This window comes from Cibotium barometz, chromosome 29, assembly GCF_041138505.1.
Source record: "Cibotium barometz isolate CiBa-2024 chromosome 29, ASM4113850v1, whole genome shotgun sequence".
In the NCBI taxonomy this organism is placed as follows: Eukaryota; Viridiplantae; Streptophyta; class Polypodiopsida; order Cyatheales; family Cibotiaceae; genus Cibotium; species Cibotium barometz.
In genome coordinates, this window is record NC_141074.1 from 12,938,762 (window position 1) to 12,962,806 (window position 24,045).

General features: G+C 44.1%; 2 protein-coding genes across 2 annotated transcripts; both read left to right on the top strand.

Annotated features, from left to right (window-relative positions):
- Positions 1-867: 867 nt before the first annotated feature.
- Positions 868-2,026, top strand: LOC147621862 (polyadenylate-binding protein 2-like). Its single transcript, XM_086823513.1, has 3 exons — positions 868-1,225; positions 1,557-1,675; positions 1,769-2,026. The coding sequence occupies exons 1-3, from the start codon at positions 868-870 to the stop codon at positions 2,024-2,026; spliced, it is 735 nt and encodes a 244-aa protein (XP_086679639.1).
- Positions 2,027-2,175: 149 nt separating this feature from the next.
- LOC147621863 (polyadenylate-binding protein 4-like) lies at positions 2,176-2,977 on the top strand. Its single transcript, XM_086823626.1, has 3 exons — positions 2,176-2,356; positions 2,460-2,537; positions 2,755-2,977. Exons 1-3 carry the CDS (start codon positions 2,237-2,239, stop codon positions 2,842-2,844), a joined length of 288 nt encoding a protein of 95 aa, XP_086679752.1. The 5' UTR covers positions 2,176-2,236; the 3' UTR covers positions 2,845-2,977.
- Positions 2,978-24,045: the final 21,068 nt, after the last annotated feature.

Sequence of the window (24,045 nt, forward strand, 5' to 3'; positions counted from 1 at the left end):
TCTTTTTGAATAGTTTTTTTTTCTAGCTCCTAATGTAGTTGTGTACTTGTTGAAATGTGCTGTCTCGATGGACTTTTATAGATCCTTTCAAGAGTGAGATTGCCCGTAGTTTGTATTACAATAGGTTAAACAAAATTATTTCACCACAAGTATCCTAAGGTTTTTGTGAACGAATTTAAATATAATGATTTCACATTTTTCATGCGCCCCTATTTCCTCCATATATCAAAGCAACCTTCCTCTTATAAAAAATATAAATTAAATCAATACTAACACAAACAAAACGGCAAAACAAGTAAGTAACAAAACGGAAATTAAGAATTCGAATAATACAAATAATAAACTAACACACGAATAGTCCCAACTAAGTTAGTGTAGTGGTCAAAGCTTGTGACTTGTAACGTCTAGGTTATGAGTTCAAGTCCGACTAGGCTCTCTCATGTTATAAAGGGACACCTATGCTCGCTTGATGTGTTTGGTTGCTCGGGCTCTTGCCCCTTGAACACTCGAGTGACTCCTCCTCCTCGGGTGGTGGATCACCCGAGATAGGAGGATCCATACGAGACCCCTCCGCTGTTCCAGCGCTCGACTCATTGCGATGGTCATGGGGGATGCCTAATTCGTGGCTCTTGCCCGATGGTACGTGGCCCTTGCCCGACCATGATAATTGGCTAATTGTTGTAAGGGGAAATCGGCTCCACCCACTTGAGTGGGCCCAGGTGTGTACGAAAAAAAAAACTAACACACGAATAGATTATAAGAAAAGGGAAAGGAAAAATAGAGAATGATGGAATAACGTTATTTTAATTAACCGATCGAGCAAAATTAATAACGGCTTAATCAAAAGGTGCCGCGACGCCTGAAAGGATGGCAAGCTTCAACGCCTACAGATCACTACACTTGGCCTTCTTCGTGCGCGAACCGGAGGCGCCCTGCAGGCAGAAAAAGGAAGACTTAAATTACAAAAGCTTGCGATTGATCTCCGTTCTGCAGTGTGCAAGAACAGCGATGTCGGAGGCTAACCTACCACCGTCGTCAACATCAGTTCCGATAGAAGACGGCCAGAAGACTCTGTATGTCGGAGACCTGGCGGAGAACGTCCGAGACCTTCAACTTAGAGGGCTTTTCGACCAAGTGGCACCGACGGCGCATGGTAAAATTTGGCGTATCCGGCAGGGAAGATCGTTGGGCTTCGGGGAAATTGAATTCAAAACCCATAAAGACGGTAATATTAAGCCGCCTGCCCTCAACGTCCTGTTTCCATTTGTTTGGTATCTTTGTTCGACCCTGCTGCACGTCTTTGCACAGGTGGGTGGTTTAGCCACCCCTTCTCTTGTACACGGTGCATGGGTACTGATTCTGGCCATCCCTGCACATGGCCTCGTAGCTGCCCATCTGGGCTTCTCTGCGCTGAAAGGACCTTGCTATTTAACGCACAATCGGAGCATCACCTCTGCTAGTTATGATGCTCGACTAAACACCTCTGGTTTTCAGAGAATAATGGAGGTTCCGGAGTGTGCTTTTAATCTTATGTATAATGGGCTGTACTTTGGCAGCCTCCGACGCTATGCAGGCGCTGAACTCCGTGCCTCTAGATGGGCAGCCAATGCGGATAATGTATTGGAATCCAGATCCAATCCTTGGAAAGAGTGGAACAGCCAGCATCTTTATGAAGGTAGAATTAATACTGTTTGGTACCATGTTTCTCAATTCTTTCATGGAAGACTGGCTTCACATTGTCTTATGAATCCAATCATCTCATACGCAGAATTTGGATCCATCGGTACACACAAAGGACATAATTGATATAATGCTTTTCTATGGCTCCATACTTTCGTGCCGAGTTGCCACCGATGTTGCTGGTGTTTCCAAGGGCTTTGCTTTTCTCCAGTTCGAACAAGAACAGGACGCAGCAACTGCAATCCATAGAACAAATCTCATGGTTTTAAAGGGAAAGCGGGTTTTTGTGTCTCCATTCATGAGGAAAGAGGAGCGAAGCACTGCGTTAGAATTGAACCATGTGTAAGTGAAAAAGACTTCAGAAACGCGACCTCTGATGATGCTGCGCGGGTTTGTGAACTTTGAAAACTGCGCGGATAATGCTGTTAGGAGCACTGTCAATGGCAAGAAGATAAATAACAATTAGGAGTGGCCGTGGTGTGTGGGCAGGGCGCCCCAACAAGAAATACCAGATGAGAGGGAGAGAGAGTTGAGAGAAAGAAATGAGCAGATCGAAATGGAGAAGTCGAGCTATCAGCATGCCACCCTTTGGGTGGACAAAATCGATGAGAGCATCGATGATGATGAGATGCTGAGGAATCTGTTCACAGCATTCGGCACAGTCATTATGTGCAGGGTACGATTTGAGCTCATCTTCTAAGTGTCTACATGAGTTGTTTCCAACACATACCAGTTTGTGAGCCCCTAATTTCTCTTTGAGTCCCTGATTTCTCTTGTAGATTATACGAGCAATAGACGGCCGGAGCACGGGGGCTGGATTCCTCAGGTTCTCCCTGTCAGCAGAGGCTGAGAAGGCTGTATGTTAATCATCTCATTCACTCCTTTCTGTTTCCGAATCGCTGATGTTTTGATTAAGTATACTTCTGCATGATGCTACCCATTAATATTGTTAATGATGTTGCAGTATATTCCTTGATAACTACTTCTGCATGATGTTTGGGTCACTGATTTATCTATATGGCAGGAGTGACATGTTGCTAAGCAAATTACTGTATAATACTCTACTGCTTCCAGGCTAGTGAAATGAATGGGAAAATCTATGGAGACCAAGCGTTGTGTGTCGCCATGGCCCATCAGCTGCCTGCACAACAAGAGATGCAATGAAGATTAATGGAGACCACTTAAAATGACTGGGGATTTCTTTTTGTTTTCACAACTGTCATGATGAACTTGTCTTGAAAATGATCTAATGAGGCGCTTGAAGCTCTCTTGTTCTTAAACTGATATAGGCCAGATACTTGTGAGAAGCAGGTACTGAAACTGGTCCGTTGGTGGGGAATGCTCCTGATCACCTGGTTTTGCCTGGTTTTGGAAGAGATCTATGAGTGATCCTGCAGTGGCGGCTGTTCATGATGCTGCTGAATCTTGGAGGCGCGCTAGCTGGTGTTGGTTTACGATCAGACCCATCCTGGTATGATTGCTGCGCAGGTATATGGAGTGCTAGCACGCCATCCATGAGACTTTTTTGATACATGCAGGTCCAAGTTTGGAACGCCCACTGTGATAGCCGTTGTCTCTCTGTCACCTTCTGCTGCAGCCAAATGGGTTCAGCTACCAGCAGACAAAATAGATGGATTAGACAAATCCAAACATGGGGAAATAATATGTAAAATTGATAGGTTTCGAGGCTTTGAAAGACCCAATTTCCACACGCTCCCCAAAATCTCCAACCAATTGGGGTTCTTGTGGTTATTATGGTGGTTGTGAGTTGAATACATAAGGATTTTGACGTGTTCACATCACAACTCGTAGTTAGTTGGTCGGCCAAAATGTGTGAAAGCAAGATCCACCAAAACAAAGTATTAAACCTGCTTTTTAGATATGTCAAACTCACTTTCTGCATGTGCTAAAAGCAAGATTCCACATGTTAATGTGAAAATTTTAGCTCTTCCCACTTTCAAAAGGATGAAATAGCATTTGCTAATCTATGTGTATTATATATTAATTTATGAAAAATGCTTTTTTTTCACACTCTCAAGACTGTTAAAAAAACTCACCCAACTGTTAAAAAGTTAGCACGTGCAAAACAAGACTACTTTCCCACATGTTGACTAAGGCCCTTTCTTCCAAATTGTTCTAATTTGCTAAAAGTAGTAGCTTTCCTAATCGTTAAACTAAAGCCTTTTCATATATAGAATAATTTATCATGCATGAAATATTTGATGAAATCCATGAAAAGAGAGCGATATGAGGTATGAGAAGGTTGAACGAGAGAGCTATGGTAGATGGAATGTGAGATAAGGCATAGTTTAGGACATAGTCTTAACCTATAAATCACAAATATTAAGAAAATGAAATCACCAATAATCAAGGGCTCACATTTTTCATTATGAGAATTAGCTTGTTACATCCATATGCAGCTCTCATCCACATGTTCAATGCACACTTGTGCTATCCATGTGTTCATAAATGCTCACATGCCTTATGAGCTCTTGCACCTTCCATGTGCCAACTTTTTGACCATTGACCACCTTTTACATTCATCCATTCACATCAATAACCTTAGCTTGCATCCATTCCAAATTCATAACATCCTAATCTTCTTCTACCTTATTGTCACATACATGTGCCCCATACATGACATGAGTACGGGAGCCATATTTCAACACCCCCACTTGGTAACGCCCTAATCTTCTTCTACCTTATTGTCATATACATGTGCCCCATACATGACATGAGTACGGGAGCCATATTTCAACACCCCCACTTGGTGCCCAAATGGATCTCATCCCAAAAAGGTAATGTGACATACATAGACATGATATTTTCCCCCCCTTAATGGGGACACACACACACATACATCACTTATCCTACATCACAACTAGTAGTTGTCCATTACAGGGAGCATGTTACTCGGCCAAAATGTGTGCAAGCAAGATCCACCAAAACAAAGTATTAAACCTGCTTTTTAGATATGTCAAACTCACCTTTTGCATGTGTTAAAAACAAGATTCATAACAACAAAGTATTCAAGAGATGTCAAACTAACTTTGTCATATTCACACATGTTAATGTGAAAAATTTTACAATTCCCACTTTCAAAAAGTTTCATATGGATGAAATAGCTTCTACTAATCCATGCATATTGTATATTAATTTATGAAAAATACTTCTCGTTCACGCTCTCAAGACTGTTAAAAGACCTCAACCAACTATTAAAACATTGGCATGTGCAAAACAAGACTACTTTCCCACATGTTCACTAAGACTCTTTCTTCCAAATTGTTCTAATCTGTTAAAAGGAGTAGCTTTCCTATTCGCTAAACTAAAGCCTTTTCGTATACAGAATAATTTATCATGTATGAAATATCAAGATGAGATTACATGTTTTTTTCTCATGACTCAGGTTTGTATTAATATTTAGAAATTGCAATAGTGTGGATACATGTTTTCAAATATAGACATCTTTTCCCAAATACGATCACACATTATATGCATTCCCAATAATAGGGGCCTAAAGTGAGTGAAATATAAAACTAAATTAATTAGTTAAATGCTTCAAATGAATTGAAGATTAAGGTTTGCTATTTATTATAAGGTTTTTTTGGAAATCAATATGTAGTTGTTAATGAGGCACGAAGTGTCATGATTTTGGAAATAGGTGCCCTACAAATACGGCTCTCTCTCGCAAAAGCACAACTGTGTGAAGAGCCACGAAAATTACAAAGGATCCATAAATGAAAAAAACACGCATGCGGCTATGTACGCAACTATCATCACGTGGCTACGACCGTGCATATAACCACGTGTACACAAGCAGAACAAGTTGGGTGATAATATAAATCAATTTTAGAGTCTCACCAAGTTGCCCTTCTGAGCTCATTGGAAATCTATTTTGGTGATCACTCCCAAGCGTTTGAGTCCACTACTTCATTGTGGTATTTACGATACCTATTCTCCCCACACTTTGGGGGAGACTTGTTACCCTTTCCTACATGCCATTTCAACATTCATGAGATATAAAAAAGGGTAATGATGCATCACACATGAAGTAAAGTTAGCAAAAAATGGCAAAGAGAAAACTTACAAATGGTGCGAGCCAGCCTACCTTTCCTCTGGATCCATACTTTGAACATTGCACCATACTTCAGTAGTTGACTCACATGTGCTGCCTTTTGTTGAGGGTGTTGACACTACAACACAACCCTCCCTTAGAGATGGGCTCAAAATGATGGGTTTTTCCAAGGAAGTCATTTACACGATGCCGAACGCCGTATAAATGATGCATTTTAAAGCTAAGAAAACCCTCTCTCAAAATGACCGTCACACCTGCTATCACACATAATTGACGTGTAAATATGCATCGTATAAACGACGGGCAAAACGACGCTTCCAAATTGCAAGGCATCACTTAAGCAACGTTAATAATATACGCATCGCTTAATTAACGATGCCCTAGAAAGTTCACAAAGAAACCCAAACAATGGCTCGTACAAATTCGCAGGAGCCATCTACTCAAGCCAAGCTCAACGCACAATCACCATAACTTCTCCACACTAGTCCATGCCCTCACCTCAGCCCATCCATGTCATCATCCTGCTAGGTCAATGAGAGAGAGAGAGAGAGAGAGAGAGAGAGAGAGAGAGAGAGAGAGGTGTAATGTGTGTGTGTGATGCGAGAGAGGGATGTGTGTGTGTGTAGGTAAGAGTGAGAGAGAGAGAGGTGTGTGTGTGTGAGTGAGAGAGTGATGTGCGTGTGTGTGAGAGAGAGTGAGAGAGAGAGAGAGGTGTGTGTGTGTGAGTGAGAGAGCGATGTGCGTGTGTGTGTGTGTGTGTGTGTGTGTGTGTGTGTGAGAGAGAGAGAGAGAGAGAGAGAGAGAGAGGTTTGTGTGTGTATCGTTATACACCTCTCTCTCTCTCTCTCTCTCTCTCATGCACACACGTTGCTCTCTCTCTCTCTCACATGCACATGCACACGCACACACACACACATCGCTTTCACACACACACACACACACACACACCTCTCTCTTACTCTCTCTCACTCCCGCCATACTAGTAGGTGGCCACGCATTACTTTCTTTCATGATCTCCTGCCCCACCTTACCGCCCACACCCACACCCCCCGCCAGCACCTTCACCCAGATTCATTTCCATCATGATCTTGACCACGTCTATGAAGACCACCTCTCCCACCACATTTCAGCACTCGACTTATTTTTCCCTATCTCCTGCATCATTTATGAATTTGCCCACGCGAGCTTCCCCTAGACCACATGCTCCACATCAAGTTTTCCAATGGGATCCCAAACCCAAAAATGGATGGTATGATGAAGAGTGCAAAACCACCAAGCTTTGCCTCTTACGCGAGAGAAAACATGCGAGAGGGAACATGGGCTGATTTCAACACATAAGATGGAACGCATCTTTTGTACATTCACTCACCAAAAGAAATGGGCATTTCTTACCAAACAAGAACAAGAGTTATACTAGCTATTTTTAAGTGCAGATAACTCAAAATCTTGGTGCATTCTTGAAGAAGAAAGAACACCTACACCTATCACATATCCTAGCCTTTGGGAAGCCTATGCACAACAGTTGTATGATGTGCCAAACAAACCTATACCACAAATGTCACACATCCCTGGGCCTACATCATCTTATCTCTTTAATTCCCCCAATGTCACTAGGGCTCTTAAAAAGCTCCATAATGGGAGAGAAAAATATCATGAGGATGTACGTGCATAACATTTTCCCACGGGCACCACGTATTGGCTCCCATTCTTGCCATTCTTTTAAGGGAGCACTTTGTGAAGGCTTCCAACCTTCCTAGACTACCTACACTATTGTCCTCGTCCACAAAGAAGGAGACCCCACGGACCTAGATAACTACAGGACTATCATGATCGGTCACACAATGGCCAAGATCTATGGGGTAGTACTAGTAGAGGACATGATGAGCTCTATGGCAGAGAGGATGGGAAACAGAGCATCAAGCTAGGCAGGCTTCAAGAGAAACTTCTTCATGTTGGCCCATATCTTTACTTTACGGGCTATCATAACTACAGGACTATCATGATCGGTCACACAATGGCCAAGATCTAAGGGGTAGTACTAGTAAAGGACATGATGAGCTCTATGGCGCCAGAGAGGATGGGAAACAGAGCATCAAGCTAGGTAGGCTTCAAGAGAAACTTCTTCATGTTGGCCCATATCTTTACTTTACGTGCTATTATAGAGGAGGCGAGGTCCTCAAAGAGACATGTGTATTGTTGCTTTGTGGATTTTCACAAAGCCTTTGACTTTGTCCCTCTATCCTGTCTGATAATCAAGTGGTTTCATGTGCATGGCATACAGATGGACTATCTCCCCCCATTTTAGTATAGCCCCCTACCTTGATATCTCATGACAGGAGATCAACTGAATCATCCTATTAGATCTACTCAGGCTATACATACACCACCAGACATGGGTGTCTCCATTAGATATTGGTAAGAAGTGTGAGCTCTATAGAGATCTTTTCTTGAGACTCTCAGAGGATGGATTCTTTGAGATCCTCCCAGGATATATATAGATACACATGTCACATGCTATATGCATATCACGATCGGCCTCCCACCACCTCAGAGTAGAGACTCGTAGAGCTGAGGATATCCCACATGAGGAGAGGACATGCAGAGTATATGCACCACAAGAGTATTAGAGGATGAGGCCCATTATATGTTCAAACTCGCGGCTTACACAATGAGATAACACGGAGATTCCACTGCCTCTTTGAGATGCCTCTTTGAGATGGATTTGAACCACTCACACATGCGATATTATTTGAGGATCAAAGGTGCTTTATGGAGCTCAGATGACAAAGGGATGTAATGCTAAGGCAGCATGTTGAGAGACAGCCTCGACTCGGACAGGACACCTCACAGAGAGCCATAAGAGATTTCTTTGTGGTACACACATCCACATCGGAATCCACTTCCCACAACAGTTCCTATACTACGACATCAGATCCCACTACCGATACCACACTCTAGCTCCATGCCCAAGAGGAGGTCTTATCGAGAGAGAGCTTGATCCATTCTGCGAGAGCGAGACATCCTTGACCCACCAGAGCATCAGGTCCCTCCACCACATAGAGACAGATTTGTCAGTTTCTTTGCCAACATGACATGCTCCCATCACAGAGGCCTAACATTCACTCCACCATCAGATCTGTTATGGCTGAGGCGGGTGTTGTCAATAGCTAACCACAACATATCTCCCTCTACATGAGATCATTGGCTACATTATATGATGGATTTTGTCCAAGACCTACCCCTCAACACTTGGCCAGTTCACCTGGTCATACCAATAAGGCTGGGTCAAGTGGTGGTGCAAACCAAGTGCTTTTTGCCACCATGTGGTACATTGGCCTAAGCCAAAAAGATAAAAGGACAAGATGTGTGAGAGATCAGAGAAAATCAACACAGCATGAAAGGGATGAATGTGAGTGTATGTATGATGGTCAATTAAATCCTAAACAAGAGACCCTCTAATGTAAGGTAGATCTAAGTAGAAGACCATCAAAGAAGAAGAGATGACATCAGAGCTAAAACATGGTTGGTGACAAAGGCTCGCATCGCGAGGACAACAGTGGCACTTTGTGAGGTGGTCAGTGTCAAAGGCTCACGTCGGTGCATGCGGTGGCACTTTGAGGTTTTAGATGTCTGTAGTGGGTAACAGAAGGTTTTGTGGTGTTGGCTCTGGTGACAATGGTGTTGTAGTACTTGAGGGGAGGTGAAGAGCAGTGAGGGTTGTTGTCCCAAGTCGATGTCAAATGAGTAGGGAGGGTTTCTGTCCCAATGTCAAATGAGTAGTGAGGGTTTTTGTCCCAATGTCGGATGATGATGATGAGCAGAGAGGGCTACTATCCGGATGTCGAATAATGATGAGCATAGAGGGATGATGTCCCAAGTCGATGGATGATAATGAGTAGAGAGGTCTTTTGTTCCGATGTCAAAGAATAATGATCAGAGAGGTCTGTTGTCCCAAGTTGAAGGAGGATGATGAGTAGAGAGTGGGTTGTTGTCCATGTCGAAGGAGGAGGATGAGTAGAGAGTGGGTTGTTGTCCATGTCGAAGGGTGATGAGCAGAGAGGGCTATTGACCCAAGGCTAAGGATGATGATGAGCAACGAGTGGGTTACTATCCCGATGTGAGCTTCAGGAGAAAAATGCACATGTGATGAAGATCCAGGCTACTATCCTAAGGTGTGCTATAGATCAATGAAGAGGTCAAGGAAAAGGTAGGCCGGTAGTATTAGATGGTGATGTTGATGATATGATGTTGTGTGGTGCTTAATATGGAACGATGCATATATATAGGGTTGTTGGTTAACCGAAAGTAGGGGCTTTTGGCCAATAGAAAAAGATCAAAATCTAAATAAAACTCCTTCTAGGGCTGGTCAAAATACCATTTCACACACACCCTCTCAGGCCAAAAGGGGTTCACGAGAGAGGATGAAAGAAGATAAAGGATACTGTGCGCTTTTGCCGCACAGGTCGTAGCTGGGGACTTGCCAGACACCGTATGCGAGCCACGAATGGCTACAAGCATACAACCAGGGAAGGGAGCTCAAACAGAATGCCAAAGGGTGTGTCACTCACTGCTCAACCGCCGCCTTGAAGGATTCCCGCATCTCAGCCGTGAAGGAGGAGCCGCCGTTGCCACTCTACCGCCTCACCGCCGCCGCCGTGCCGCTACACAGTGCGCTCGATCGCTCTCTCACGCTCTCTCTCTCTCTCACACACACACGCAGGAGAAGGAAACCAAAGAGATAAGGCAAGAGCACTCTTCTATTCACAACACATGAGAATGAGGATTTTAGGGTTACATTTGACTCTTATAGGTGACTTGGCCGTTCACACTTGGGCGCCCATACATGGCCGGCCGACCCTAACCCTTATCCTACTGATATCCAAGGTGCGCCTCTCATCGGCGATCACCCAATCCCTTTATCCTTAACATATGATGCCGACAAGCCCGGCCCATGACTCAGAATATTTAAATTAATGATGTAAAACATAGTACGTCTCAATGTCCGCCATGGGTTAACATGCCCCCCTTCCTGATGTAGATTCCGTCCTCGGAAGCTATGGTATGGTAAGCTCGATAGGGTTGTTGTGGTTGACCGTCTGCAAAACAGGGAAAAGAGTGAAAGTATGCTGGAATTCAAAAGATATAAAGCGTATAAATTCAAGCATGTTAGACCACAATGGATGTTGCTTATGAGAACTTAGTTTAAGGGTCACATGAATGAGCTAGTGTAGCAAATTAACAGGAGTTTAAAATTATTGAAAGTAAATCAAGAGTAAGCAAGGTGTCAAAGGTTAATCAAGGTTTATAACTGGCCGAAGTCAAGGAAAATAACCAAGCTTAATAAATAAACAGATGACCACACTGTGTCTACTCTAAGAACAAGTTAATACCACAAGCCTTGGGACACAAGAAACATCAGAGTTACAGGAGCCTTTTGCCTTTATTTTTTTTAATGCACGTGACAATTTTTATACACAATGGCGACCTTCCTAAGGCAAAACTAACATCGATCCTGGTACCATGTTTAACACAAGGCATTATCCAGGAATCTATTAGCTCACTTTAGGCAAGGCTACCCCCTACCAACCAAGGCATCGGCGGTCTGGAGTAGAATACTCCTCGCCTACCAAGTATCGATAAGGCGATAGTCCAATATTAAAGCACATCATAGACTTGTATTGCCATTTATTGTAGGCTTTTTTTTTTGGTTTCTTTTGATCTTCGCTCCTGAACTAAAATGTGTTCTTACATCCTTACGACAAGGGGTAAAAGCTATGTCCTAGAGGTCAACACACACACAGCCCGGTGTTCAAACATTAAGATGGTTTGACCCTAGACCTAAGACAATCGTATTCCAAGGTTAACTAAAGACGTCATGCTGCCTAGGAATATTTCCAATAAAGTTAAGCTCATTAATGATTTACACTAGTATGCAAGCAACTTCAAAAACTAAGTAGTACATTGACAATTTCCATGTGGTCATGCCTTATAGTTTATGAAATTAATTGAACAGTAAAAACGAAAGAGAGTGGGTATGGAAGAATTACACCTGTAATTGGAGATCTCCTTGATTCGATGAGACAGCTTGCAATTTGATGTAGATATATTTTGATGAACGTTGCGGCAGTCTCAGGACTTAAAAGCGAACCCACCTCAAACTTTTTTAACCTGTACAATCAACTAACAAGCACTATACCTCGAGAGGCACATTAGTGTGAAAATTTCAAGACTTGTTTAAGGAATCTAAACTAGAAAAAACTTAAAAACACTAACCTACCTACCAGTCACCACACTACTACTGAGGATACGGTAAGAGGATGTTGTAGAGTCCTGGCTCTAGCCCTAAGGCTAAGCCTCTATCCGCATCATCCAAACAAATAAAGTCAACCTCAGTAGTGCCATGAGTTTCATCCGTCCATTCATCATTATCAGATATTTCCTTTTCATTTTCCCATCCACAGAAACTCATCAAAAATGTAACCATGCGAGGATAGTCATCTTGTGGAAAAGGAAAGCATTGGGCTATCGGGGATATGTCCTCTACGGAGTAGGGGTCGGTCATGGTCAATAGGCGAATTAGCCATTCTAATTCCTCAATATTTTCCTCTCTGGCTAGTACATCTATATGATCCCATTCAGTTTCAATTACAGGATAGCACATGTGGAATATCTGAGAAAGGTACAGATGATACCTCTCACCAAAGGTAGGAGTGGATGAAGTGTATGATGATCGGGCATCTGCCATATCTGCAAACACAGATATAGCATCAGTAGGTTTATGACAGGACAATCTAGTTCTTAATTGTATACGGATATTTCTCTTGTTTTTGTGCTCTTGCTCTTTTTACTATTTTTGTTTTTCTCTTTTCTTTTCTATGTATGAAGCTATATATATACATCCCCTTGAATTTTGCAATTACATGGTCAGGGGAGAAGGTTAAGGAGGAAGCAATAGAATTTCGAGCGTGAGTACATGCTCCCCCTTTCCTTGGGTAGATCATATTATTTGCAATGATGTTGCAGCCTCTTGGAACCAATTTGTCTAGCGGGTCATAGGTTGTGATGTGGGCAGATAGCTTTTTATGACCCTTGTGGCTACATCCAATTGCAGAGATGGTAGTGTACGCTCCCATTGACGAATGGAGGAAATGGTTTCCGACGATACTATTACAAGGGGAGACGTAGACTCATCGGTTTTTTGTTGGGTGTTGACAAGAGTAGGTGTAGAGCATGTAGAAACTTCTATATGATTGTGTGCCTGGCATGAGGAGCTAGAAGCTTCATGTGGCTCCCCCCTTCCTGAGCTAGGTGGTAATGATCGATATCGTTTGGGAATCCAAACTAACTCTGGAAGAAGTGGTGCGGAGCACTCTGTTACCTTTCCCTTACCACGGTCTTGAATTGTCATTGGGGTGGCAACAATTGGTTTGCAAGGTTTTACAGGTGATGTAGAGGGATTCACCTTATGTTTAGGGACCCAAATCTGGTCATTCCCCTCATAGTACCCTTGGGCTACTAATAATTTTTTAGGGATCCACCGGGATGTTACATTGCCCTTTCTCGGGTGGGTAGCTGCTTTCCTTTTATGAGGCTTCTTGGTGGCTGAACGAGATTGAGCAGGGGAAGTAGCTGTTAACGAAGCTTTGGGGACCCATTTGTATGTACTCTTTGGCATAGTAAGCGAAGCTTTAGGGACCACCTTGCCTGTTTCCACTCTTGGCGTTGAAGCGTTAGAGGGGTGGCCAACAATCGAAGATGGTTTTGCCACTGGACTTTGTGATTTTTCATTATCTAATATTTGAGTGGATGACTTAGGTGCGGGATTTTGAGCGGTCAGACCTAGTGTTGGTTCTTGCGTTGTGACTTGTCTGGTTGCCCAATTGATATTGCACTTGGTGGCCATCATCCATTTGCGCCCTAAGATTACAGTCCCTTCCATGGTACCAGCAGGCATAACCAAAAAACTTTGAATTATGGTTCCCTTGTCATAGGCAACCGGAGTGTGCAGAATTCCTGAGACAGGGGTCTTCTTCTTGTTGATTCCTTGAACTTGGATAGAACTCTTGGATAAAGGTGGTTTTCCCAGTTGACACCACACGCCATATGATAGCAAATTGTGTTGAGCTCCTGTATCCAATAATGCATTATACAGCACCTCCCCGTAAGGACTCTGTAACTCAATTGGGTATCTTAGAGGTGGGTCAGATTCCAATGCATCCTCCTCTGCTTCCTCGAAAAATACTTGCGTAATTCCCAAGTTGGCTTCTCGTTGTCTCCTAGCACGCTGTTGACGTTCTTTGGCTTCGACTCTTGCTTGTATCTTTTTAAGCTCAGCCTGTTCTTTAGCTGCCTTCTTTTGATGGATTGCGTGTAACTCCTCCTGGCTCAGGGGGTCATAGTATCTTTTGAATTTACTCCCATTAAGGAATCCAATGGTTTCAACTCCGTCGAGAGTCTCCACTCTGATGGTACCTTGCGGTGTAATTTCACATACTCTATACGGTCCCTTACCAGCATATTTGAGCTTCTTCTTTTCGTTTCGCACTCCATACATCAAGACTTTATCCCCAACCTTGATGTCCTTGTCCTTTAGATGGCGATCAAACCATTTTTTTCTTCTATCCTTCTCCACAAGGGCATTGTATACAGCCAATTGTCTTTCTTCGTTTAGCCGCTCAAGGATATATAGACGCTCTACTAAGGGATTACCATCCCAACCCTCTTGAGTAGCAACACGAAGACTAGGAATGACAAATTCCCACGGCATGACTGCTTCTTGGCCATATACCATTTTGAATGGTGTGCAATTAATAGCCACTTTGTACGCAGTACGATAGGCCCATAAAGCTGTCGTCGTGAGCTTTAGATCCCAATCCGTGCGATGAGCTTCAACTGTCTTTGTCAAAACAGAGATTAATGTCTTGTTTGTACTCTCGGCTTGGCCATTCGCTTGCGGATAATAAGGAGTAGATTTATGATGGGATATCATGAAATTTGTTGTGAGCTCCTTAATCACTTCATTTATAAAATGCGTACCATTGTCGCTCACAAGTTCAAAAGGACAACCGAAGCGTGTGATTATATTTTCAAAGAGGAACTTGGCTGTTGTCCTCGCATCTGCTTTACGTGTCGCTTTCGCTTCAGCCCATTTGGTCATATAGTCAGTGGCCACAATAATATAGCGAGATTGTGTGTTTCGGGCCGCTGGGCTAATTGGACCTACAAAGTCTAAACCCCACTTTTCAAATGGTTGGTTTACTTTGATTGGGTGTAGGGGCATCTGATCTTTCCTCGGGGGTTTCTTATATCGTTGGCATTCATCGCAACCCTTCACAAAGAGTGATGCATCTTGGAACATAGTGGGCCACCAATACCCTGATTGTAAGATCTTTCGCGCAGTTAAGTCTCCTGAGAAGTGACCACCGGCTACGCCCATATGTGCCTCTTGCAAAATGTATAGATACTCCTCCTCTCGGGCACAACGCCTAAGAACGTCATCCTTTCCTCTTTTATAAAGAGTCCCAGCTATCAGGCAATAGGGTTCGCATTCTTTGATTAGCTTTCGAGCTAGATCTTTACGAAGCTCCTTGGGTGGAAAGCCATTAACCAAAAAGTTAACAATCTTCTCACTCTATTCAGGCATTGTCTCCACCATGAACAGGGAGGTGTCCGGTAAGTCATCATCAACCCCCGTAGGAGCTTCACCATTAGGTATGCGAGACAAATGATCAGCCATAACATGTTTTTTGCCAGGTCTCACAACAACAGTGAAATCAAACTCAAGAAGAATCAATAGCCATCGTGTGATTCTTCCTGTGGAGCATGGTTTGTTTACCAGATACAACAATGCTTGATGATCCACATAGAAAACAAACTTGGTGGCAAGGAGGTAATAACGAAATTTCTATACTGCATATATCATTGCCAACCCTTCTCGCTCCGTAGTGGTGTAGTTCATCTCAGCATCGTTCAACTGGCGACTGGCAAAGCTAATGGGGTAGTCTAGCTTGTGTTCTCCAGGTTGAGTTAACACACACCCAATAGCAAAGTTTGATGCATCAATATGCACATGGAAGAGTAAATCCCAGTTAGGCATTCTCAAGATTGGAGCACTCGCCAAGGCCTTCTTTAATAGCTCATAGGCACGATCACATTCTTCGGTCCAAATAAACTCGATGAGAAGCTTATACAATGGTCAAGCTATCTCGGTGAAGAATAGAATAAATCTTCGATAATAACCAACGTGGCCCATAAAGCGTTGGACTCCCTTGTAGTTGGTGGGTGGGGGTAATTCCAGAATGACCTTGATTTTACTCTCGTCAGTGGAAATCCCATTTTTGGACACTATATGCCCTAAGATAACTCCGTGTTTAACCCAGAATTGGCATTTGAAAGGATTCAAGGAGATGCGATATAATCTACACCTTTCAAATATTTTTCGTAAACACATCAAGTGCTCATCCCAAGAGGAATGAACACAAAGATCGTCTAAGAAAGCTTCACAGAAGTCCCTTAGATATTCCTTAAAGGCCGTGTTTATCAATCGTTGGAATGTTGCAGGTGCATTGGTCAAGCCAAAGACCATGACGCGAAAAGCAAACACTCCAAACTCCGTGATAAATGCTGTTTTAGCTTGGTCCTCGACTGCAATTGTGATCTGATTGTAACCCGAGTACCCATCTAAAAAGCTATATGCCTCCTTGCCTGCCACTCTTTCAAGCACATGTTCAGAATACGGCAAGGGGTAATGATCCCTTATGGTGGTTGCATTAACCTTTTTGAGATCAACGTACACTCTGAGTTTCCCATTCTTCTTTGGTACGATGACTATCGGAGAAACCCATTCTAGGTGCTCAATAGGGTATATGAATCCACATTTTACAAGCTTTTCAATTTCCTCTTGTACAATCTTTGCGTACTTAGGATTCATTGGGTAGGGACGTTGCTGGATTGGTTTAGCAGTGCTAATCATTGGAATCGTGTGTTGCACCACCGAGGGTGGAACACCCTTCATATCATGATATGTTCAAGCAAATATGTCCTTGAATTCTTTAAGAAGCTTCGTAAGTGCAGCTTCTTCCGCCTTGGTGAGGTCTTGAGCAATAAAAACTGGTTTAGACTCCTCACCCGGATCTGCTAAATCTATCTCCTTAACTACCGTAGGGCCATCGTAGACACCGCTACTCCCATTGGTAGGCGTTCGTTGGGCTTTTGTGTAGACTACTTTACGTTCCCCTATGGTGAATGATTTGAAATGCTCGGGTGCGGGGTGTAAGTCTACTGGTTCCTGTTGTGCCAGACTTTTTTCTTTCAATTCCGCTTCCTTTTGTTGTTGAGCCAACTCTTGGTTTTGCCGCCTTCTTGCAGTACGACTTAGTTTCGGCTTCTCTTCGATTTCTAATTGGGCGACGTCATGAGGTTGCGGAATACACCACATGACACTTTGGAGATATTGTCCCCAATTATTAGCTATCTTTCGATGAGCATCAATGGCTCCTACATAACTAAGCCATTCTGCAGTGGATCTTTCCTTGTTTATTGCAGTGCGTACATTAGCTCGATAGCGTTGGCGCTTATGTTTCGTTTTCTTCTTACCAAGTTTTTGATTTTTGTTTCTATCAGATTCGGACTCAGTTGGTCGATCTTCACTTTCGGATGAACTGCAGAAGGCCACTGTCCTAGGCGTTGAGCACCTTGCTTCCACATTTGGGTGAATATTTGATTCATTTTTCCCATCAGGCTCAGGGTCAATTTCTTCTTGAGATTCATACTCAGAATTGCATTGGTCAGAGTCTTTGCTACTTTCAGTGTCGGTGGAGTTTGCCACTTTCTCGCCATCAGCAGGGGTCAAGTGCATAACACTTATCATGTTTATTGGCACTAACGGTGGCATATCTTGCCCCTCAGGTGTTACCCAACTTGTGCCTCTATTTTCCCATGTGTCTATGGTTGCCGCTAGGTGTACCCAATCCACGTTATCTGACTCAGTCATACCCGGTAGGACATCCATATAAGGAGAATCTTTCCCATCATCAGTCTCTTTTTTGCATGTATAGCAATATCTTAATGGGGCAGAGTGAATAGTGGTATCCGATCGATTATCAATGATAACCTTGCTTCCTAAAGGATGCGCACGACCATTCTCAAGATCAACTCGAATGACAGAGTCCTGGAATTGTAGATAGACATGGTTTTTCGACCAGTCATGCACCATTTGTGCTTCCCTCATGAAAGGACGTCCTAAGATCATTTGATATGACATAGGATGCTTGGAGAAATCCATTACAATGAAGGTATGTTTTACCTTGTATCCCAGGACCTTGATCTTAAGATCCCTTAACATTCCAATAGGTTTAGCTATGGTTCCGTTTGCCATCTTAACCACTATGTTTGTGACTTCGAGGTGAGGCCTTCCCATAGATTCCCAACAGTTTTTAGTCACAATGCTCACTCCAGCACCACCATCAAGGATTCCCTTTAGAGTTAATCCCTTGGTAGTAATGGGGAGGGTGGCATTAGATTCGTCACCTTCAAAGTACTGTCCCAACTTGTTCACAGGTATTTCCACGACCGAATCTTCATCAAAGTTGGGTTGTAGATCCCAATGTTCCCCTTCATCTTGAAGCGTGTAGGGTCTATCCATATTTGCAAATTGTGGTAACCCCGCCTTTAGTTCTCCATTGAGAAATGCCCGAAGAGCTAAGAATAGCTCAGGATCTCCGTATAATTTGGATATGATCGTGGTTCTGATCTCGGAGGACATGAAATCCATTAGCTTGGACACATTCAGCGGTACTTTTCGAGACATCGCCCCTTGACTAGGGACTGGTGAAGATGGAATCACTTCCTCTTCGATGGGGTCAGGCATTCCCTCACTAAACATTCTTTCCAGCAAGAAGGGTGTTTGCCCACTTCCGGATGTCCTATCCTCACTTTCTTCCCGAATGATACTAGGTATAGCTAACGGTTTATGGTTCCAGTGAGGCTGAACTTGCGTAGGAAACACTGTGTCAGGAATTTTGATTTTTCTCGGGTTTGGCTCCAGTTCTCTTTGTGTTTCTTCCACCAAACCCCTTAAGTGTTGCACTTGTTCAATCTCCTCAACTAGGTTTGGGTAAGTTCCAATCTTTTTCTTGAGGGTTTTTGGCCCACGTGGCTTGTCTTGGGGAGTCTCAGTCAGTTTGGGTGGTCGAGAGGGCATTAACTGACTTGGTTGTGGGACCGAGGAAGTTTCCTTCTGTTTTCCCTTATTTATGTACTCGCTTGATTCTCCTTCATTGAGCTCCAGAGTGGGTTCCTCCTTTAAGGTAGTGGCTTTGGTCCCCATGGTTTCTATTGAATCAGAATCATCTTCAGGATCATTCATATACACGGGGTCGTCTCCTGTCCCTATGTTAGTCTTTGAACTGGGCTTGGAGCTCGTGGCATTAAGCGATCTCTTTCGTCGTGTTTTCTTTTTCTTTGCCTGAGCGATTGATGCAGTATCCCTCTCTTCAAGAATGTAGTTTTGATTTTGAAGCATTGACCGTGTAACTACATTCACGGGTACAACGGGTGTGGTTCTTCGTGCTTGGTTGGTGACCTCAACCAAATTCAATGGCGTAATCTTGGGTGCATTAGGATTATGTGGACATTGAGCGATCAAATGATCTATGCCACAACGATTACATGTAAGTACCGGCATTCCCGATGTGCTCCCTTGATTTGGCTGCATCTGAGTAGCGATCTTTTGTAACCTATTAGGGCACTCCGCTACACGATGCGGTCCACCACACTCGTAACATTGAAGAGGTGGTCTCCTCGCCATGGTATTAAGGTTTTGCCCTCTTGTGGCAAGAGCAGCCGCTTGATATACAGGCTTGACTTGCCCGAAATGATCCTCTATGTAGTACTGGGGAATCATTTCAAACGTATCAATCCCGTATGGAGCAGTAGGGTCTATCTCCTCTTCATAATCCCCACATGCACTATGTGACTCACAACCCATCTGGTTTATTGGGGTAATCCTTGGGGATGTGGAGGTTGTGGTCCTAGCACTGGCGGTGGTAACGGCACAGACTGGACTACATTCGGATTCCTTGGAACTATGTGTTGTGACGGTTGCTCGATAGGTTGTGCAGGCATTAGCGCGGGTACTTGAGGTGTGTTTGACCAAGCTAGTGGTGCCTGGTTTGCCAACATTCGCTTAAGTGTTAGGCAATCTTTAGATTGATGGCCATACTTACCACATGCATTGCAATTCCCATTGAATTTGACTCTAAATGTAGGACATTCACTCGTGCTATGTGGTCCTAAGCACACCGAACACCATTGTTGCTCTCTTCTTGGGTACATATGGCTATTCTGAGGAGCTCGATTACCCCTAAAGTATTCTTGGAGAGCCTTAGTAAGGTCGGTCACAGACATTTCAGAAATCTTGGGCTCCTTGGCAATTGGTTTTACTGTCATTGGCTCGTGCCCAGATACTTGCGAACTAACGGATTTTGTTTCTGGACACCTTTTTACCTGCAATCATCAAGTTGTCTTCTAACTGGATTGCATTGGCAGTAACTGCTTCCCACGTTGTAAGACCTCTAATGACTAGGCCATTGTAAATGTCCTCGTGGCGCAATCCTCGGATGAATCTATCGAGGAGTTGGTTGTTATTGAAGCGTTCATCGGGAGTGCAGCGAGAATTTAGATGTTTCAATCGACTTATAAAGTCTCTCACTGACTCCCCTTCCTCGCGTTCAGCTTTTTGGAGTTGAGATGCTACCCCCCAAAGCACACCCTCGCGTATGTATTCTTTCAAGAACAATCTCTTGAGAGTGGGGTAGTGAGTGCGCTCTTCAACCCTTAAGGTTCGATACCAATCTCCGGCCTTCCCACTCAAGGTTAAGCCTAAGGCTTTACACTTGTGCAGCTCATTGTGCTCTTCCAAGGAATCACACACGTGTTCAAAGACTTCAATGTGCTTCCTAACATCCTCGTTACCACTGTGAAGTTTTGAGTGAGCTTAGCCACTTATACTGCCTTGCTTCTAGGTTCTCTCTCAGGCATACCCTGCATGTTTTCTGCAATGGATCGTCCGATCGTCTGAGAAAATGCTGCGAGATCACCTAAGTGAGCAGGCATAGTTGGTGGAGGCACTTCTGGGATAGCCTGGCTGATAGGAGTTGGCGTTGGTCTGAGTAGGTTGGCAAATGACGTAGGATATGATATGTGACTAGGCCTAGCTCCCCTTGGATAATGGTTATGATAAGGCGGTCGTGGAGCATACGCCATTGGCATACTAAGAGGCGTAGGAGCTACCTGAGCATGAGTAGCGATAGGTACATAGGGTCGATAGGCACTGGCACGCACTATTGTAGGTACTGTTCCACTAGGTAGCGGTGTCGTACTAACTACAACGGTAACAGGTGCACTTTCAGCTATGCTCATCATTGGGGTAGGCATTGCGGATTCCCTAATGGAAAGTTGAGCCAAGGTTGGAAAGCTAAAGTTACTACTCGTGGGCTCAACCTGCATTGAGACTCCAGGCGAAACAACATATGAAGGGTCTATGGGACTCACCGAGGGAGTCTCCAATTGTGATAGGGTTGGTTGTTTGGCCTTGCCCGTATCCAAAAATCTCATAAGGCCAGTGGAAACTAGGTTCACTCCCCTATTTTGCCTCTCAAATTGGATAATTCTATGAATCACCTCACATATCATGTGTTGTTGCTCCTCTAGATTAGTGGCGCTAGATGTAGATCGTAGGACTTCTAACCAACCTACATGGTATGTGTAACCCGTGTATAGGTCCGTTAGAGTCTCTGTGTATAGATCATATTCCCAATTTTCATTGAGAAATATCCCATCTAGACTTGGTGTGCCAAACGGTTCCCTTGAAGTGGACGCAATGTCACTTCTTATGGATTGGCTTCTAGGGACCTCTACTTTAGGAAGAGCATCGGAATGTGGTAGCTCAGTAGGGCCCTCATTAAACGAAGTGGGTAGAATATCCACATGGACACTCTTTGGGAAGGTAGGGTCCACATGAGATGTGAATGGCGAATCCACTACCCCTCCTTCTTCATTTACTTCGCTTGTTGCATGCTCAGAGCGTGTAGCTCTACTAAAGGTCTCGATTAGACGACTAAACATGCTAGATCCAGGTTGTGGGGCCCACACTGGCATGTTTTGGCTTGTCTCCTCAGGGTTCTTGGTAGGGTGTCCTTCCATGGCTTCTGAGTCAGAGGACGAGTCACTATCCACTATTCGCCGGGGATCTTGGGTTGCACTCCCTTGGGTTCCAGCCGAAGGCCAAGATGCTAACGTGGAGGGATGGTGTGAGCCTGCGTAGACTGAAACGCTTTCTAGTGGCTCAGACTCCAGCACCCGACCAGAGCGTAGATGCATGTGACGTGGGTACCCTACGTGCGTTGGTAACTACCCTTGAAACTCACACAAGTGGTTTCTTAGGTGTTTCGCACCCCGTTTTTACTTGTTTTTAACTTGTTTTTGACCCCCTTACTTACGGTCGAACCTGGACTAGGGCGTGTGATAGCTCGAAACGAGCGTATCGTTCAAAGGGTCCTAGTGTGCTTTACAGCACCGTGTTTGCCTATCCAGAGCTCCTGTGGTCCTCAAAACAGTCCGTTTCCCTTGGGGGGAAAGGGCAAAAGCCTATTTGCTTGTGGAGGAAAGGGTGAGGGCTTTATCCCACATGCTCACTTTACTCCTTGGGGAGTGGGCTACATATAGGGCACAACTTCCCATAAGCTCTCACTTGAAAGAAAGCTATGGAGGCTCACTCTCCTATATATATATATCAAAAGACCGAGACCGAGGCTGGGGTCGTGGGTCAATTGGGGTTCTTTCTTTTCAAAAAAAATTTCTCCAATTAGAAAATCTTTCCTCTCCACACGTTCGGTTCTTTCTTTGAAAATAAAATTTAATTTTTTCTTTTTTATTTTTTTAATTTTTTTAATTTTTTATTTTCTGTTTTTTTTTTGTGAGATAAGTTTTCTACGGTTTCCTTAGGGTTCAGCCTTGGCCGCGGCGCAGTTCGCACACACAGCACAGATCTGGGGATTCAAAAATCCCTCTCACACGCAGAAACCAGATAACAGAATGCACGCCCACACGCGGAGCGAAAATATAACAAAAGAAACAGAAATGCAACAGACAAATTGTAGAAACAGATTACAAAACACAGAAACACCTTAACAACAAACACACAGTCGCTTTCCTACAGTGTAGATTAAACTTCACGCAGTAGCTGAGCTGCAAACTGGAGCTTGGTGCAGGGCAACTCCCCGGCAGCGGCGCCAAAAATGTGCGCTTTTGTCGCACAGGTCGTAGCTGGGGACTTGCCAGACACCGTATGCGAGCCACGAATGGCTACAAGCATACAACCAGGGAAGGGAGCTCAAACAGAATGCCAAAGGGTGTGTCACTCACCGCTCAACCGCCGCCTTGAAGGATTCCCGCGTCTCAGCCGTGAAGGAGGAGCCGCCGTCGCCGCTCTACCGCCTCACCGCCGCCGCCGTGCCGCTACACAGTGCGCTCGATCGCTCTCTCACGCTCTCTCTCTCTCTCTCACACACACACGCAGGAGAAGGAAACCAAAGAGATAAGGCAAGAGCACTCTTCTATTCACAACACATGAGAATGAGGATTTTAGGGTTACATTTGACTCTTATAGGTGACTTGGCCGTTCACACTTGGGCGCCCATACATGGCCAGCCGACCCTAACCCTTATCCTACTGATATCCAAGGTGCGCCTCTCATCGGCGATCACCCAATCCCTTTATCCTTAACATATGATGCCGACAAGCCCGGCCCATGACTCAGAATATTTAAATTAATGATGTAAAACATAGTACGTCTCAATGTCCGCCATGGGTTAACAGATACTAGCATCCCACAATAACACACTAGGATAAGGAATGTATCCCCCCTGGAAGCGAAGTCTGATAAGTTCAGAGAGGAAGATCATGATGGCAAAGGTGTAGAGGGTGAGTAGGTGTAGACAAGCTGATGGTATCCCGATGTAAGACCTTGAATGGGGCTCTCCAATGAGTAATAAGTCCCATCCCCTGTGTGGTCCAGATTAGGGTAAGGAGAATCAACATTAGTGAGAAAGGTTGGTCCTCTGAAATCGCGGGTTGATGAATGGGAGCTCCAGTGCAATATACTTATAGATCCCAATGCATGCCAGTATAACTTAAGCATGTCGGTAGCTATACGGGCATTCACCAGGATCTCCCAATGCATGTCAGGTGCTCCAAATGCATGCTGGTAACTACCTATGCATTCCAGTAGA

Coding starts and splice junctions, on each gene's coding strand:
- LOC147621862 (XM_086823513.1), top strand. CDS start 868: ATGGCAAGCTTCAACGCCTACAGATCACTACACTTGGCCTTCTTCGTG. Junction 1,226..1,556: donor ATTCAAAACCCATAAAGACG/GTAATATTAAGC, acceptor GTACTTTGGCAG/CCTCCGACGCTATGCAGGCG. Junction 1,676..1,768: donor CAGCCAGCATCTTTATGAAG/GTAGAATTAATA, acceptor TCTCATACGCAG/AATTTGGATCCATCGGTACA.
- LOC147621863 (XM_086823626.1), top strand. CDS start 2,237: ATGGAGAAGTCGAGCTATCAGCATGCCACCCTTTGGGTGGACAAAATC. Junction 2,357..2,459: donor GCACAGTCATTATGTGCAGG/GTACGATTTGAG, acceptor TTTCTCTTGTAG/ATTATACGAGCAATAGACGG. Junction 2,538..2,754: donor CAGCAGAGGCTGAGAAGGCT/GTATGTTAATCA, acceptor TACTGCTTCCAG/GCTAGTGAAATGAATGGGAA.